Below are 17,500 nucleotides of genomic sequence, written 5' to 3' on the forward strand. Positions count from 1 at the left end.
GCACAAAATATTTTCAGAAGGGGGATGTCTGCGCCTTTGCGGACAATTAATTATTATTATTAATTTGGGGGTTCTTGCCAAATGTTTGAGAACAACTGGTTCAAACAATATTAGGAAACAAGGCCAAAAAAAACAACTACACTTTCAAGCAACTTTACAGAAAAACAATCCCAAAGTCGCTTATAAGCGGACATGGCAACTCTGGCAAAATCTCCCGCACTTGACGTGCGGGAGAGGGAGAGGGAGATAGGCATATCACGGGATACGTCGATTAAAATGAATTGGAATAAACACAAATGTATGTATTGGGTCTGACTCTGGAGATGGCATCCTAGTGAACTATCCTACAGTGTGTCAGCCCTTGTCGGGATCAATCGTGTTGTGAAAACCACAACGACATTATGACAGCCGATTTCAAGAAATAAACTCCTGCAGTATGTTATGCTTAACGATCAGATGACCCCCCGAGCACTTTAAGGTCCTGCAATGTGTACCTGCCTTAAGTGTCATTGGCTGGCCTGGCTGTCCTTCACTCCTTTAAGCCAATGGCGACACGAATGGGGAGACGGCCCGCCCCCGCAGTAACCGTGCTCCGCTACGCCCCCTCATTCACACTGTGCAAGTTTTACTGCAGCCTTGAGCAGGAGGGTTAGCCTAAATGCTAGTGTGCTTCATTAGACTGACTTCAATCTTCGCTATTGTTGGGAAGACCCGTGTGGTGTCAAAAATGTTGCCACCACTTATATAAAAAACATTATAGCGTTTATTGTCGCAGATTCAATGTTGCCAGGTTTGGCGAGAGAAACAAGCAATCCGAAAAACAAGTAATCAGGTCTATGAAAACAAACACACACACACACACACACACACACACACACACACACACACACACACACACACACACACACACACACACACACACACACACACACACACACACACACAGAGCACCTGGTAGAATATGACTTTTCACGTCATTTCTTTCTTGTTTAACTTCCCTCTGTGTGTGTGTGTGTGTGTGTGTGTGTGTGTGTGTGTGTGTGTGTGTGTGTGTGTGTGTGTGTGTGTGTGTGTGTGTGTGTATATAGGGAATGTACATTGCTAGGCATGACAGAATTGTTGACCTATTAGCTAAGGACATAAGTTCATATGTTTCATCATCTACCAAAATGCATATGCACTCTTGTGTTTCAACTGCCATGTTCATCCGCAATAATAAAAATGATGCCTTTTCAGATGTCACAGCTAATACACCAGATGTTGTTGTTGTTGATGAGGACAGTAGAGAAGTGACCATTTTGGAAGTGGCATGTACATCACAGCCTGGAAGAGGCATTCCTTACCAAGGTTCTTAAGTACCAACGTCTTAAGGATGCTATCATGCAGCTTGGTTACAAATGTAAACTGCTTGTGTTCATATTAGCCTCGGCAATGTCCATAAATCAGTTGTGAGAGGCCTGCGGATTGCAGGAATGCCCAAGCCAAAAGCTAAGGCATTGGCACAATTCTGTTCATTGTCTGTGATAATTGGCAGTCGCCATATACAGTATGGAGGAGGCGATGCTTCCTGTACCCGTGATGATCTGTATTCTGAAATACTTGTTGTTGAGTTTTTTCCAAGTTTGTGCATCTACTATTGTTTGTGTTCAAGAATGTATTGTTAAAATGTGAACGCAAATAAAGATGTTGTGTGTGTGTGTGTGTGTGTGTGTGTGTGTGTGTGTGTGTGTGTGTGTGTGTGTGTGTGTGTGTGTGTGTGTGTGTGTGTGTTCCAGGTCTCCGGTCATGGCAGGCGGACTCTTCGCTGTGGACAGGAAGTGGTTTTGGGAGCTGGGAGGATATGACACGGGTCTGGAGATCTGGGGAGGAGAACAATATGAGATCTCCTTTAAGGTCAAGACTAAACACATCTTTACTGCTACACACACACACACATGGACACGCACACGCACACGCACACGCACACGCACACGCACACGCACACACACACACACACACACACACCAAATCCATTTAACTAACTCTCTCAGCGTAAGGTGAGGCTTTTGCACATCGATCACACTCATAAAACACTGATTAGATTCAGATTCAGATAGATCAGATTATATTGTTTTATATTATATTAGATCAGATCAGATCGATATGCACCTCACTATGAATTATTCTATAAAACACAATAATTATGCTGAACGTACAATTATGCTAATTATACATTTTCCCATTCCCCACTGTCCTCCACTGAACCTCTCTCTCTCTCTCTCTGTGTCTCATATAAACATTATGCATGTAACAGCCTGCTAGTGAACAGAGTAGCATGACGAAGGCTGACGAAGGCTGTCTGTTAGTATGTGTCTCTTACGTAAGTAAGTAAGTCAGTCGGAGAGGCTTATTGTCTGCATCAGCAGAGAGAGCTTACAATGCGTTAGACCAGGGGTGATGCAACTTTGATGATGGAGAGGGCCACTATATTTCCACACTCACTCCAGAGGGCCACATTGCATATACTGTCGGGTATTTTAACTTTTTTCATAAATTAATGCCATACTTCGCCATACTATGTCACACAAAAGTAGCAAAAATAGCCGATACCCTGAAAAATAGCCGATCTACCCAGAAAAATAGCCGATCTACAAGCTCAAAACGCGTCGCACTGCGGCGGGTTTTGAGCCTGTAGATCTGCTATTTTTGCTATTTTTGAATTGGAATGCTGCTTTTTTTGGGGGGTATTTTTTAATTGGAATCCTGAAAAGTAACATATGTATTTAATTTCAAATGCATTTAGTTATACTTATGTTAACTTGAACTTAATTACAAATACATTGGACATAAAAAAGACAATAGAATTGTAATACTAGTTATTAAGCTACTAATATAGACTGAAGTAATTAAAGCGGGTCATGTTTGGAATTGTAACAGCTGAAATAAATAATATGTCAGTTTTCCTATATTAACCTGTGGGCCGCATTAAGTGAAGGTGGGGGCCGCATGTGGCCCCCGGGCCGCCAGTTGCCCATGTATGCGTTAGATCAACGCTTTCAATGCGTTGTGCCACACCTACTACTGTATAAGTTCACAGTACTTACCATCAGCTCCCAGTACTTAAAACACCACCGGCCATAGGTGTCGGGGGAGGGTAATCTCTCAAGAACAGATTCAGAGCTACGCTACTGAATCTGTCGAGAGCCCCTTTCAGAACGTGTGCATGTTAGCTTACAAGTGGGCGTGCCTTCAGATCAGGAAGCAGGCCACGCTTTACCCAATCAAATGTAGTGGGCGGGATTTACTGTCTGTGCGCTCCCTTCCCACTGAAAACAAGCCGAAACTTATTTAACAATAGCGTCCTTGAAGCAGACAAAACCACGGAAAGATATTCACATTTTAACTTGCTCTTTCGTCATAGAAACAAGTGGGCGTATAACCAAAACGATCCATGTTCTCTGGGAGAAGTGGTGTTAGTGTTCTGTGTAGAAATATTGTTAGTGGGAATGAAAACATAAGCGCACCACTGGAAGTGGAGCGCCCAGGAGTAGGACGAAGGCTCTACGTCCTCCCGGTGGGGGCTCCTCACTGGCAGATGAGTCAGTAGGATACAAAAGCAGTGACAACACAGATGTGTGTGGGGAGGAATCAATTGACATGATGACTAGGGAGAAAAAGGGGTAAAAAATGATTGGCTACTCTAAATTAAGAAAAAAAAAAAGTACCAACATGCTAGGGAACAGAGTGGCATGATGAAGACTCGTCTCTCCTCTTCGTCCTCTCATGCTGCTTGGGAGGCCGTTGGGAACGCTTGTCACACTAATTCAATTGTGGTTTTAAAGAGTCAGGACTTGTGCCGTCTCACTTCATTAGTCACAAAGGCCACTGCTGTGTAATTACATTAGACGGGATTCACATCCACTGTGGAGGCATCATGACAACCTGCCGGGAGGTTAAAACATGCTGCCGGCCCTTCTGGAAAGGAATGGAGCTCAACAGGGACCGCCCACTTTTTGAATGGTTTAGGTCCTTAGGAAGTGAATTGTGAAGTTAAAGTTTCCCATTTATTTACTACATAGACTTTTTGGGAAACAAACAAACCAGCAAAAAATGTATAAATATTCTACATAAGCGAAGGTACAAGACTGTGTGCATAATGTTATTATTGCGCTTCCACTCCCAGCAGGGAAACAGTTTTCTATCTTTCCCCTGCTGTCTGTCTGCATTTCTTGTCTCTCTCTGAATAAAACATAACAATGTAGAAAAAAATTATATAAATCAGAAATCATTTGTTGGGTTCATATCTTTTTTAGGGCTGCGCTACCTAGTAGACTAGGCGGTGTGTTGTGTGTGTGTGTGTGTGTGTGCGCACGCCACTGGCAGTAAATCTATGAATATGTTTTTGCATTTAGCACTTTTTCAAATATTAAAGCTTTTAAAACAAACCTTTTGAAGTCTGATTTTAGTGGACATTTTCTTTCTTTTTTTGTGTGCGTGCGTGTATATTTTAGTTGGCTCACTGTTTTTGTTTATAGCACACTCATGCATTTTCCATTGGTATTCATGGCTGCCAGTTCCCACCTGATGTTGTGTGGGAGACTCGACTGCTCCAGATCGTACTGAATAACCACTAGCTTGCATAAATACTTCAAACAAGGGTTAAAGTCTAAGATGTTCAGGCCATTACTGACGAGGATGACACAATCTCCCACCACAAAACAGCTCCCATTAAACTCATAGTGCAGGCCTTTGCCCTTTAGCTCAACTTTCTTCCATGAGAAGTTTTCGGGATTGAATTTCCACAGATCGTTGAGGTTCTGGTCCATGTTTCCACCACCAAATGCTGATCGCATACGACTGGCATTTCTACCAAATATGTACAGCTCTCCATTGTAGGCAAAGGCTGCAGCCTGGCGTATTTGTGGAACAAGCTGTGCAGAAGGCGTGCTCAGCCAGCAGTTGGTCTTGGTGTGTCAAACACACTGATGTTGTCGTTGGGGAACGCATATATGAACATCTTTGTCCCAATGATGGTGGCAGAGTGTTGTAATGAAATAAATAATAAAGGAGTTCCTGTGGTGTTAATTAAAGACCAGACCATTTTGGTGGTGTCCAACTTATGGATGTCATTAGTGAGTTCTCCATAGATAAACATGACCTTCCCCAAGACGCAGGCTGAGTGGCCCCTCCTTCTCTGGAGCAGTTCCAGAAACCATGGGCTTGAACCATCTGTGGGTGTCGACATGAAATGCATTAGCCAATCAGAGAAGCCGATACCTTTGATCTCCCTAATATGGCAAATTGATTGCCATAGAAACCCCAGACCCCCCCACCAACACCAATGGTTTATATATTTTCATATTTAACGTGGAAGTGCCCATATATTGGAACCACTTGAAACTGCTGTCCGGAAATCTTTAAACATAATATAGTTTCTGTCGTTTTCCTTTCCTTTTTTCTCAGTCTATGAATTAATTAGTAATGCAAATGAATTGTCTAGCTCTAGTAGACAGCCCCCTGCTAGGACACACTTTATTCTATCAGAGTGGTAAGCTGTGGGGAGTCTGTTGTCTGTCATTATGAAGCTATTTGACAACCTTCAAAAGTAACGTTTCCTTCATGTTAAACTACGCCAAAACGATACTTGAATTAATCATGTTGTCAATCGCAAACTCAACTGTAGTATGATGGTAGGGTAATTGCGAACGCGGAAGGAGGCCTCCGCCCAAGTGGAGCTTACTATGAAAGTCTGCTCGGCTTGTGTGTGTGTCTGTCTGTCTGTGCGCCAGAGTGCAGCTACAGTCAAAACACACACACACACACACACACACACACACACACACACACACACACACACACACACACACCCACACCCACACACACACAAAGTCCGTAAATACACAATATTTTTTCGAGCTGCGTTCGCTTCCAGCGTTCGCGCGTCTTACTTGTGTTTTAACACTGTAGTTGTCTGTCTGTGTGTCTGTGTGTCTGTCTGTCTGTCTTTACAGCTGTCCATCATGTAAGGTTAATGCTACAAAAGTGTGTGTGTGTGTGTGTGTGTGTGTGTGTGTGTGTGTGTGTGTGTGTGTGTGTGTGTGTGTGTGTGTGCGTGTGCGTGGCTGTTAATGGTGTAGACAAGGTATATGGGAGAGAGAGAGAGACGGAGGGGGTAGAACACACACACACACACACACACACACACACACACACACACACACACACACACACACACACACACACATACATCATGGTACATTGACACTGCTCTGCTTCTCTCTCTCTCTCTTTCTTTCTCTCTCTCTCTCTCTCTCTCTCTCTCTCTCTCTAGGTGTGGATGTGTGGTGGTAGAATGGAGGACATTCCTTGCTCCAGGGTGGGTCACATCTACAGGAAGTACGTTCCATATAAGGTCCCTGGTGGAGTCAGCCTGGCCCGGGTGAGTCTGTCTGTCTGTCTGTCTGTCTGTCTGTCTGAGTGTCAATACTGTAATACGGTATTCGGGGCAAAAAATGGGTTAAACATTCTTTGAGATAAAAAAAATTACTGTAATGTCACTCTGTCTGTGTTAAAATGTTAAAAGGTAGGAATAGCGTAGGCCTATTAATGCTCTCATAACATTCATACTCTCATTAATGACCTAATCTGCTCTCGTCTTCTGCTGCTTCTCAGACAAATGACTGCACTGTTCCTTATTGTGTTCATCCTTCAACACTTGTTCACAGAACGTTTCAAGTTGAAGCCGTGTCATTCAGGATGCCTTCTTGTAGCTGGCAGTGTTAAACACATTACTGCTAGCAGAGCTGCTCATGACTGCTCTTGTCGCTACACTTTTACAGGAGCTGCTTTGAAAAATGAGCTCAAATGATGTAGTTTTGTGCATCTTTCAACACCTGTACAGAATGAGAAATGTTTTAGCCTTCTAAGACGTGTTCAGTGTGGGGAAGCAGTTCATTATAAACCTGGCTCGCTCTAGCCTCGGAAACCAATGCCTTTTTTTTTTGTTTCAAAAGAAAAAAAAGCCTGGGGGAACCTTGCAGGAACGGTGGTTTAGGAGTGGGAGTGAACCTTGTTATCGCCTAACCAATCAGAGTGCAGAGGGGCGTCGCTCTAAATTCTGTGACCTCAGGCGGGGACATAGATTGGTGAAGCAATAGGAAGCTGCGCTGGTACCGACCGCAAGGCTTTGGATCCGCCCTTGAAGACCTTGGATAGGGCTGGCTCCATCTGTCTAGGCTCGCTCTGACTCAGCTCATCGTAGAATTGAGCTCTAATGCTTTTTGTTTTTCCTCCTCATTCTGACTGTTAGCCTGATAGTTGGAGCTAAAGAGAATACTAAAGTACATTCACTCTTTTAAATGAAAGAGCTCTTTTTTTCTACAGCTGTCCAATTAAATGATACACATATGACATTGTCAAAATAGTATAACACTACATGTATTTAACAGCTGCCTCCAGCAGACAGCCCAGATAATATGGTTAATAATTGAACCTACATGCCACTGTGGGTTTGAAGATTAACTGCTTAATACATTAACCGCCAAGAACGTAGTCCTACGGTCCGTTAAATCCAACTGTTAAGCGCCGAGACCGTAGTCCTACGGTCCGGGTGTTTTTTCCTTTTTTTCGAAAATGTTTATTTTTTTCAATTTTCTAGGGGGACCATTTTCAGTGTAACACCACCGGAAGTAACCCGGAAGTAATATCCCGTTTTTTGTTTCCCGTCGGCCTCTATTCTAAGTAACACCACTAAAACTATTTTAAAACCAGTGTAGTTTTTCCTCCTCGCATTTCCCATGTTAACATAAACGGTCAGAACTCAAACATGGCGGCTCCTTTTGACACGCGGTCTCGACGAGTACACAAAGGGACATGTGCACGTTGTTTACAAACAGTGGATCGCGGATTCTAAAGGATTTTAACGGGGCCTATGGCGACTTGAAAAAAACAAAAAACAACAATAAAACCTTGCCAGTGGTGAGTACATTATGAGATTAGCCCTTGGCGGTGGATGTGTTAAGGCCTATATACTTCACGGTAGCATAGAACATAGCTGATCTACAAGCTCTCAATGTGACACGTCTGTGAGCTTGTAGATCTCTGCTATTTTGTTGGGAGAAAATGTGCTACTGACATGCCTAAAACAGTGACAAACAGCAGTGTGGTGAAAGCTACCATTTGTAACTGATTATAATTAATACAATATCAAACTAGTACATCTGTATGGTACAGTATGTTAAGATGCAGTGATGTCTTCATCTCAAATCGAGGCCCTTTTCTTTTTGAAGTTTGAATGTACTTCTACTTCTTCCTGACAACAACTTTCAAGTAACAGTTTCTACACTTTTACATGTTGTTAATATTATTCTGTCATCATGAGTTGGCCCAGACACATGACTTGTAGTGAGCCTTTTGACCTGCAGGTGGCAGAACAAATAAAACAGTGAAAAAATGAATACGCTCCGAGCTTCACAAATATCCTGTACTTTATCCTCCAGGCTTCTAACTCTAACTCCTACAAGTTGTGAGCTCACAGGAAACCCGTCCACAGCTGTTGCAAAACCACTACAATCATTTGTACTCTTCACTATAGTCAGCAAAGTGCACATAATTCATAAATAATGTTAATTCATTGTGACGCACATTTTCCTATTTTGGTCTCGAGCCAAGCCGCAAGAGCAGTGAAATCATTTAGCAAAGAAAGGGCTCGCAACTCACTTTTAATGTTCCAAACTTTATTGATCAATAAAAGTTTGGTGCATTGAAAGTGAATTGTGAGCCCTTTCTTTAATAAATGAATGAGACACACACACACACACACACACACACACACACACACACACAGAGAGAGAGAGACAGGCGCACAGACAGTGCGGTTACCTTGAAATAATGAACTAATGTAATCATGCTTTTGTCTTTTTATAGTCATGCCATAAACTAGCCTCGTATTCAGTTCAGTGTGATGTCTTCTTCTCACGCTCATCATCGATTTATTCCTTCTGTTCTTGGAGTTGGTGTTATTATAACTCATTTTGTTACAGGTACTGTAGATGCGTGTTGAATACTGTCTATAGTACCAGACAGGCTGCAACCACTGCATTTTGCAGTGACTTCCTCCTCCATTGTTCAGACATTCAGGACAACCCAGCTTTACACTCAGAGCGGTCATTGAGTCTCCCAAAGCGCAGAACTCTGAATCTTCCAAGGTTACAACCCTCCGACTGCTCTGAATTTACAAACGGCCAGAGAGGACCCAGGGTGCACGGAGCTTCTCGGAGCGTATTTTCAAATGTGCCCTCAGAGAACGATGACAAACTAGCAGCCTCCTGTCCATTTCGTCTCTTTAAAACACTCCCACCTGTAACCTGCTCCAGCAGCAGAAGAGTTAATGGAGCACAGCTTGTCCACTGAAGCAGTGAAGTATCTTTGCTTCCATACATTCAGTATATCCACATATTAAAGTTTACATCATGGGGAGAGCTGCAGGTTTCATGTGTTAACAGAGATGGTGATAGTTTGCTACATGGGCTGGCTAAGCTAATGCCAATGTTATTAGCATGGCTACCTGGAAACTTCTAACATTAGTAATCATCTTGCCACATTAATTGACCAGCACACTCATGGAGTGTACATGAGAGTGTATGTGCACAGTCTCAGAGCAGACACATGGTCCAACTAACTCCACACAAAAAAACCTCAACATTATGCCTGTAACACCAGCTGCTTCCCATACCGTTACTGTACTTGCACAATGTACAATTAATATGAAACGTATTATGACCCAGTACTTTTGGACAACAGATCTACAAGCTAGCAAGAATGAGAAAACAAGGACTCCGCCCCCGGAGGGAATGGTGGGGGCATTTTTACAGTCTAATACAGCCCAAAACCCTATTGCTCCAACTGGTCTTGTGGCGTGCCTCGCTAAGCGTTGGGCTGCCAACACTGAGCTCCGTGATCGAATCCCGCTGGAGGCACTCTTTTTCCGACAACCACAGACTAACAGACTTTGGCTAATATAGTACAGTTATGGACCGCGACGGAGGCGCGCAGTCTCAAGCGAACTTGAGCCACGAGAGGCACCACCGAGTGAGCTAAAGCGAGCGAGTTGCCGTGCCGAACGTTGCGAAGTTCGCTTGTGCCTACTCAGCGCTGTTCGAGTTATGTACCGATAGGGACAGAATCATGAATCATGTTTTGAGGGCGAACGTTTGCCTCAACTGTCAGTCAAAGTGACCACTGGCCAATCACAGCGCGTCTTTTCCGGGTCTTGCACGAGTTGGGTTGCATTTCACTATCATGCATTACATTACATCTGTCTGAAAGGAAAGTTCAGGTGAAAACCTACTTTATTGATTCATAGTATTACTGGTATGTTTTCTTCTTCCTCTGGCAGGTAATCCCACTTCTCATATTCTCAGCTTTTCAATAACTCCATCATGTTGTACACAAAGCCTTGGTGCCAAGGCAACCTATAGAGTCCAATCTGCTCTAATGCAATCTATGTGATGAGAAACACGGTCGCCATGGTTACATACACAGTGAGAACCAAGTTCAACTTTTGAAGTTTGTGTCTCACTCAACATTTCAGAAGCAGCGCGTCGTTCAACCACAACAACTATGACACACGATTCACAGCCCAGCTTTCTAACGTTCAATAGTGGATCAGTTTTATATTGTTACAAGCAGAAAAAATACAGTTTACTACAACTTGTCTCCAGTGGTGGAACAAGTACTCACATTTTTTACTCAAAGGTAGGGTAAGTGATATTTTTTGGTTAAAACAAAAAGTATTTTGTTTAAAGGTTAAAGCACTATATTCTGATAGTAATCATTGCCATAGAGTGTTTGTTCAGTAACAGGAGTCTCCCCGTCTCTCCAGCTCTTTAATAAACAGAAAATACATTTTCCGGTAGGTGTCAAAATCTCAGCTTCATTTTTATAGTGTTCCAGTTCCACTTTTGCCTGCTCATTTCTTAATGTCATCACTTCCAATTTCACTTGTTTAATGTATATCGTGATTGAGTTCTCTATCCTGATTGGATAAAATTGGAAATGAAACTGAAACTGAAACGAAAATGCATTTTCTGTTTTATAAAGAGCTGGAGAGACAAGGAGACTCCTTTTACTCAACAAACACTCTGCAATGAGTACTATCAGAATATAGAGCTATTTAACACTTATTTTAACCAAAGAAAATCACTTACCCTACCTTTAAGTAAAAGTATCAATACTGCAATGTAGAAATACTCTGTTAGTAAAACTCTGGAATTAAATTAAAATTACCTGAGTAAAAGTACAAAAGTATTGGCATCAAAATATGCTTCAAGTACCAAAAGTAAAAGTACTAAAATGTTTGAAAATAGTAACTAGTAACTAAAGTTTTCAAATAATTGTAGTGGCGTAAAAGTACAATATTTGCCTCAGATGTAGTGGAGTAGAAATAAACGTATAGACAATTGGAAATACTTCAGTAAAGTAAAAGTACCTACAAATTATACTTAAGTACAGTACTTGAGTACATGTACTTAGTTACTTTACACCACTGCTCGTCTCTCTCTGTGTTGCTGCAGTTTTTTTTTTTTTTAGCTGGCAACGCGTAACCTAGCATGTTCAGGTCTCAATACCTTCCATTGGCCAGGTGGCTGAAATAGGCTCTCTCCATCCCTCTAGCTCCCTCCCTCCCCCTCTATCTACACTTACAGATTCAGCAGTGAGGTATAGGACCTGTGGATGCTTTAACCTGCATCTAGCAGCATTAGTTGATCCTATACTAACCCTAACCAACCCCAAACCTCCAACCCCCCTAACCCTGACGTTACACTGTGTCCCTAACCTGAGCCAACTCTACCTTCACTGTGTCCCTAACCTGAGCCAACTCTACCTTCACTGTGTCCCTAACCTGAGCCAACTCTACCTTCACTGTGTCCCTAACCTGAGCCAACTCTACCTTCACTGTGTCCCTAACCTGAGCCAACTCTACCTTCACTGTGTCCCTAACCTGAGCCAACTATACCTTCACTGTGTCCCTAACCTGAGCCAACTCTACCTTCACTGTGTCCCTAACCTGAGCCAACTCTACCTTCACTGTGTCCCTAACCTGAGCCAATACCTTCACTGTGTCCCTAACCTGAGCCCACTCTACCTTAGAGTTAAGTTTAGAGTACTATTAACTAAAAAGAAGGGCAATAAATAGTTTGTTTCCTCTGCAGTGGATATTTTAAATAAGAAGATTTTAAAATGCATTTTATTGCATTTGTGTATTTTATGTATTAGTTGTGTTTATATTGTTTGTATACCGAATGCCAGTGTTCCAAAGGCACATTTCCATTTTATACTGTACCTTCCGTCCACAGAACCTGAAGCGCGTGGCGGAGGTGTGGATGGATGAATATGCAGAGTACATCTACCAGCGGCGGCCAGAGTACAGACACCTGTCTGCAGGAGACATGACTCAGCAGAAAGAGCTGCGGAGCAGCCTCAACTGTAAGAGCTTCAAGTGGTTCATGAGCCAGGTGGCCTGGGATCTGCCCAAACACTACCCACCAGTGGAGCCCCCTGCTGCCGCCTGGGGAGAGGTACAAGACAGATGTTTACATCAGTGCTTCTCAAATATGTTCATGTCAAGAACCACCCAGATTAATATGTATTTGGCTGTGGATCCCCATCTGTAAAGGTTTTTATTCCAGGGACCAGTGGAAAGTAACTAAGTACATTTACTCAAGTACTGTACTTAAGTACAATTGTGAGGTAGTTGTACTTTACTTGAGTATTTCCAATTTCCAATACTTTAACTTCTACTCCACTACATCTCAGAGGCAAATATTGTACTTTTACTCCACTACAATTATTTGAAAACTTTAGCTAGTTTGCAGCTATAAATGATTACATTATAAAATACATTAACCACTTTAGCACTATTTTATTCATAGGCTATTGCGACTCGTTGTGAGCTTGTAGAACGTCTATTTTCAAACATTTTAGTACTTTTACTTTTGGTACTTTAAGTACATTTTGATACCAATACTTGGTACTTTACTTTGATACTTTTACTTAAGTAAAACATTTGAGTACTTTTTACACCACTGCCAGGGACCCCCAGAAGAAAAAAATTGTGTTCAAAATAATTCCCCCAAAAAAATTCTGGCACAAATCTTCGCAACGATGCTACGAAGATTTAATGTGTTTTAAACATTGTGTGTGTGTGTGTGTGTGTGTGTGTGTGTGTGTGTGTGTGTGTCTGCGTGTGCGTGTGTCTGCGTGTGCGTGTGTGTGTGCGTGCGTGTGTGTGCCTTGCAGATCCGTAACGTGGGCAACAGCATGTGCATAGAGAGTAAACACTTTGTGTCTGGGAGCCCCATCCGTCTGGAGAGCTGTCTGAAGGCTCGTGGTGAGGTGGGATGGAGTCATGGACAAGTGAGTCTGCACTTTAAATGCTCCTAATAAACGCTTTATGGTGCATTTATACAGACTTTCTCAAACACATTGTAAAGTGAGTTACATTCACCCACACCGACGCCAGAGGAAACCATGCTCATCAGGAGCAGTTAGGGGTGCAGTGTCTTGCTCAAGGACACTTGGACACTAAGCCTGGAGAAGCCAGGGATCGAACCGCTAACCTTCATATAAGCGTCCGCTTTACCTCCTGAGCCACTAACGCCTCAAACTTTATAGGTTTGAGGTGGAAAGATGAGGTTTTATTTGAATGTACTTTAGTTACTTAAAGGACCATGCTGGTGGTCTGACATGTTCCATTGACTATGACTCACTTTTTTGAGGAAGTCATTTTCCATTCCTTTCAGTGGGATTAGAAAATTAACTTGCAAACACTTTAAAACTCGCTTGAGACAGTTAATCCAACACAGTGGGATTTATTTTGCCGTTATTGTATTTGTATGGATTTTAAAGTGCAGATTGATTTGAACAATCAAGTTGAACATATTGAATGACTTCCTAACCGTGTAATGATGTGCCTTTAGCCAACAGTGACTCGATTATTCATTATTCGGTAGCATTTTAATGGAGAAAATATAAACACACACAGACTATATAAACCCATTAAGGATACAATGTGAATATAGTGACATGTACTGATGGTGGTATGATTCTTTAAGTTTAAGAGTTTAAGAGACAGGATGGAACCACGGACTCTGAAACCACACACACACACACACACACACACACACACACACACACACACACACACACACACACACACACACACACACACACACACACACACACACACACACCTCTAAGCGTCTTGTTGTTGTTGTGATGTGGTGTGTTTGTTCCAGATGTCATCCCAACATGTTTAAACATGAGTAGTGAATGCTGAGTTGAAGTCTTACTTGCTCCCTCTTTGTCTCACAGTTGAAATAGTGCGTCTTTGTGCTTTGACACTTTAATTAGTGTCATGTGAAGATGTGTGTTGCAGTTTAATCTCAATTGCTGTATTATACTCTGTACTGAAAAGCAGCTTCACAGTAAATCACAACAAGCTCTCTGGCAGGCAGCCTGGTCACGACTGGTGTTGTTTTTCCTGTGTAGAAGCCAGTCGAATGCAGCAGATTCAGAGAGACAGAGAAAATAAGACTAGTTGGAATAGGAGTCTTACATTAATAAGCAAGTACATTTATTAGAAGAGATGTTGCAGCTAAATATGCAGCATGTAGGATTAATGTTGATAGCTTTCTATAAGTGTGGGTAGTGGATACAATTATTTTGTACGCCCTATGTTCTATGTTCTGTATATTATGATTTTTTAATCGTGAGCAGGCGTGTACTGGAGGTGGGGTGCCATTCAGAGCCTTTGACTGGTTATTTGAGCTGAACACGCACCCGCACATGCATGGACGTGCGCACGTACGGACCCGTGAGAGTGCGTCTACCTCGCACATCGATCAAAAACAACCATTGCCACCTCTTACCAAAGCTTACTAAAGCTGCCGAGTGTCAACAGCATGAATCAACATAGGAATGACCCTGTCTGGATGCAAATCAATGGTCCATTGTGTGACCTGGGGCGGCAGTGGCTCAGGGGTAGAGTGGCCGGGTAGAGTGAACTGGAAACCACAAGGTTCCCAGTTCGATCCCGGGCTGGGGGACTCCCCCAGAGTTAGTGTCGAAGTGTCCTTGAGCAAGACGCTGAACCCCTAATTGCTCCCGATGAGCAGGTTGGTGCCTTGCATGGTTTCCTCCGCCATCGGTGTATGAATGTGTGTGTGAATGGGTGAATGTAATGCACAATCTATGTAAAGCGCTTTGGATAAAAGCACTATATAAATGCACCATTTACCTGCTAAGTGTTCTGAAGCAGTTCAAAGAGAACGTTTGGATAACAGTGTCTGATGGATCATTAGCTAAGTTACAGAGGTGAAGTCCGCGAGGTAAATGCTTATGACACTAAAGTATTCCCATTATGCAAGTAAATAGAATACAATCACCGTTAGAACTAACGCAATAAATAGATAAATACATATATAGAATCCTTAGAACCGCAGCCCTAAAGCAGGTAACTAGGAACTGGCTAACACCTTCAAGTCCACTGCTCAAAAACTGGAAAGAAACAGTACAGGAAATATTCGAAATGGAGAGAATAACGTTTAGATTTAGAAATAATGAGCCTGAGTTTAATAGAAGATGGAGTAAATGGAAACATTACGGGGCCGTTGACTAAGTTTGGGGAATGACTGAGACCCAGCACCGATTCCATATCAGAAGTTCGGGCTGGGATCTTTTACAAAAAAAAGAAAAAAGAAAAAGACTATTTATGAAAAAGGCAGTCGGTTCTTTAGGAACTGACATAAAAGTAGAGACAACCAACTGTTCGCAACATAGAGGATACATATACCCCCCCCTCCCATTTTTATTTTAATTCATTAAGTTATCATTATTAATATCACTAGTATTATCATTATTATAATTTAGCATGTATTAGTATTAGGATAATTTGCATTGATTGACTTGTGTAATTATGCTTTTTTATTATTATTTTGTTTGGTTACTGCATTTTATTTAACACTGGGTGTATATATAAAAAAAGAAAACAATTGCAAGAAGATATATGATATGTAATGCAAATATAAAATGTAAATATGAACAATAAAAGTATATACAAAAAGGAAAAATAGAATAAGATTAGATATATATTGTTGTTTAATAAATAGGCCTACATCTTAAAGAGGTTATTTCAATCGCCGAACGCTCGCTTGCGCGTGTATGTGCGAGCGTGTGCACGTGCATGTGACATAGCGCTCCAATAGTAAGAAAAATCCACAATACACCACTGATGGTGAGTAGGCTGGAGGTCCTGGTATGTAGCTGTTCCCACTCTCAACCTTCATGTCTGCAGTGGACCTTCCAGGTGAACTCAATAGAGGGACCACAGCCCTGAGTTCAGTCTACTTCATGTACAGAGCAGGCAGTTCTAATGTATTCACTGTAATGTCCCTTGTAATTTATCAAAGCAAACTTGGAATATTAATTGAGTCTCTGGATACAGGGTTATGAATAACCCTGTTCCCCCAGTAGGAAGGTCGTGTTAAAGAAAGAGCCATTCTTTATTGGGTGATATGTCATCTGCCTTAGATGAACCTTGGTTTATGCAGAGCATTGCTTTGTTGTTGTTTTGTCTTTTTCTCTCAGCCATTCACTGATTCTCTACGATCAATATTTACTTTCCTCAAAATACAGCACTAAAATTGTAAGCAGTACAAGGTCAACACATCACAAGTGGATATAAAACCAAAGATAACAGTCTATTTTGTGCAGCCATGGTAGACTTTCATCTGAGGCTGCTCACAGCTCACCACAGCAGCTTCCAATGAGTTCATGTGTAAGAGAAGCTGAGATCTTTACACTAGTTTTAACCAAGAACATCACAAGCCTACATGAATAGCAACATGGTTGTGTGTCAGAAAAATACTTGAATTTTTTTTAACATTTTTTAAGAGCAACGATACCAATAGAAGATAATTAAATCAACCACATCCACTCCAAACAAAGCATCTTAACGTGTGTTCACAAACACAACATGCTCAAAGAGCCCAAACATCCATTGGAGGTTAAATGTGTTCTCCTGCAGGTGTTCACGTTTGGTTGGAGAGAGGACATCCGGGTCGGTGACCCCATGCACACCAAGAAGGTCTGTTTCGACGCCATCTCCCACAACAGCCCCGTCACTCTGTATGACTGTCATGGCATGAAAGGCAACCAGCTGTGGCGTTACAGAAAGGTACACCATACACTTTATTACACTGTTTATATCACATCTTATATCATCTGTTGGTCTGATGAAGTTGGATATAGAGGCATTTACACTGCATTTCCTCTCCTGTATGCTGCATTACTGGTTCTACAGCTGTCTATCAGCTCAGACACCAGACAATAGGTCTCAGATTGATGTGCAGACACTGAGGCACAGAGACATCATTATTTGGAGAAAGAAAATTGCTCTGAAAAAATTGATTAATTAGTGAGCGCACCAATTCATGATGATGATGTCCTTTTAATCATAATA

The 17,500-nt window shown here is 42.0% G+C and overlaps 1 protein-coding gene across 5 annotated transcripts in view; it reads left to right on the forward strand.

Moving 5' to 3' along the window:
• LOC311056921 (polypeptide N-acetylgalactosaminyltransferase 10-like) overlaps positions 1-17,500 on the forward strand; it is a 527,855-nt gene that overhangs the window by 75,100 nt on the left and 435,255 nt on the right. For all 5 annotated transcript variants that reach the window (XR_014601926.1, XR_014601927.1, XR_014601928.1 and 2 more), the window contains exons 7-11: positions 1,776-1,893; positions 6,311-6,418; positions 12,336-12,557; positions 13,279-13,395; positions 17,066-17,215. Coding sequence is in view for 1 of the 5 variants with exons in the window: in XM_084073771.1 (XP_083929897.1) it covers positions 1,776-1,893; positions 6,311-6,418; positions 12,336-12,557; positions 13,279-13,395; positions 17,066-17,215 (715 nt within the window). In the remaining 4 variants the exon portion in view is untranslated. The remainder of the gene's footprint in view (positions 1-1,775; positions 1,894-6,310; positions 6,419-12,335; positions 12,558-13,278; positions 13,396-17,065; positions 17,216-17,500) is intronic.

Source organism: Gymnoscopelus microlampas (genome assembly GCF_963454915.1).
Source record: "Gymnoscopelus microlampas genome assembly, chromosome: 12".
NCBI classification, from domain to species: Eukaryota; Metazoa; Chordata; class Actinopteri; order Myctophiformes; family Myctophidae; genus Gymnoscopelus; species Gymnoscopelus microlampas.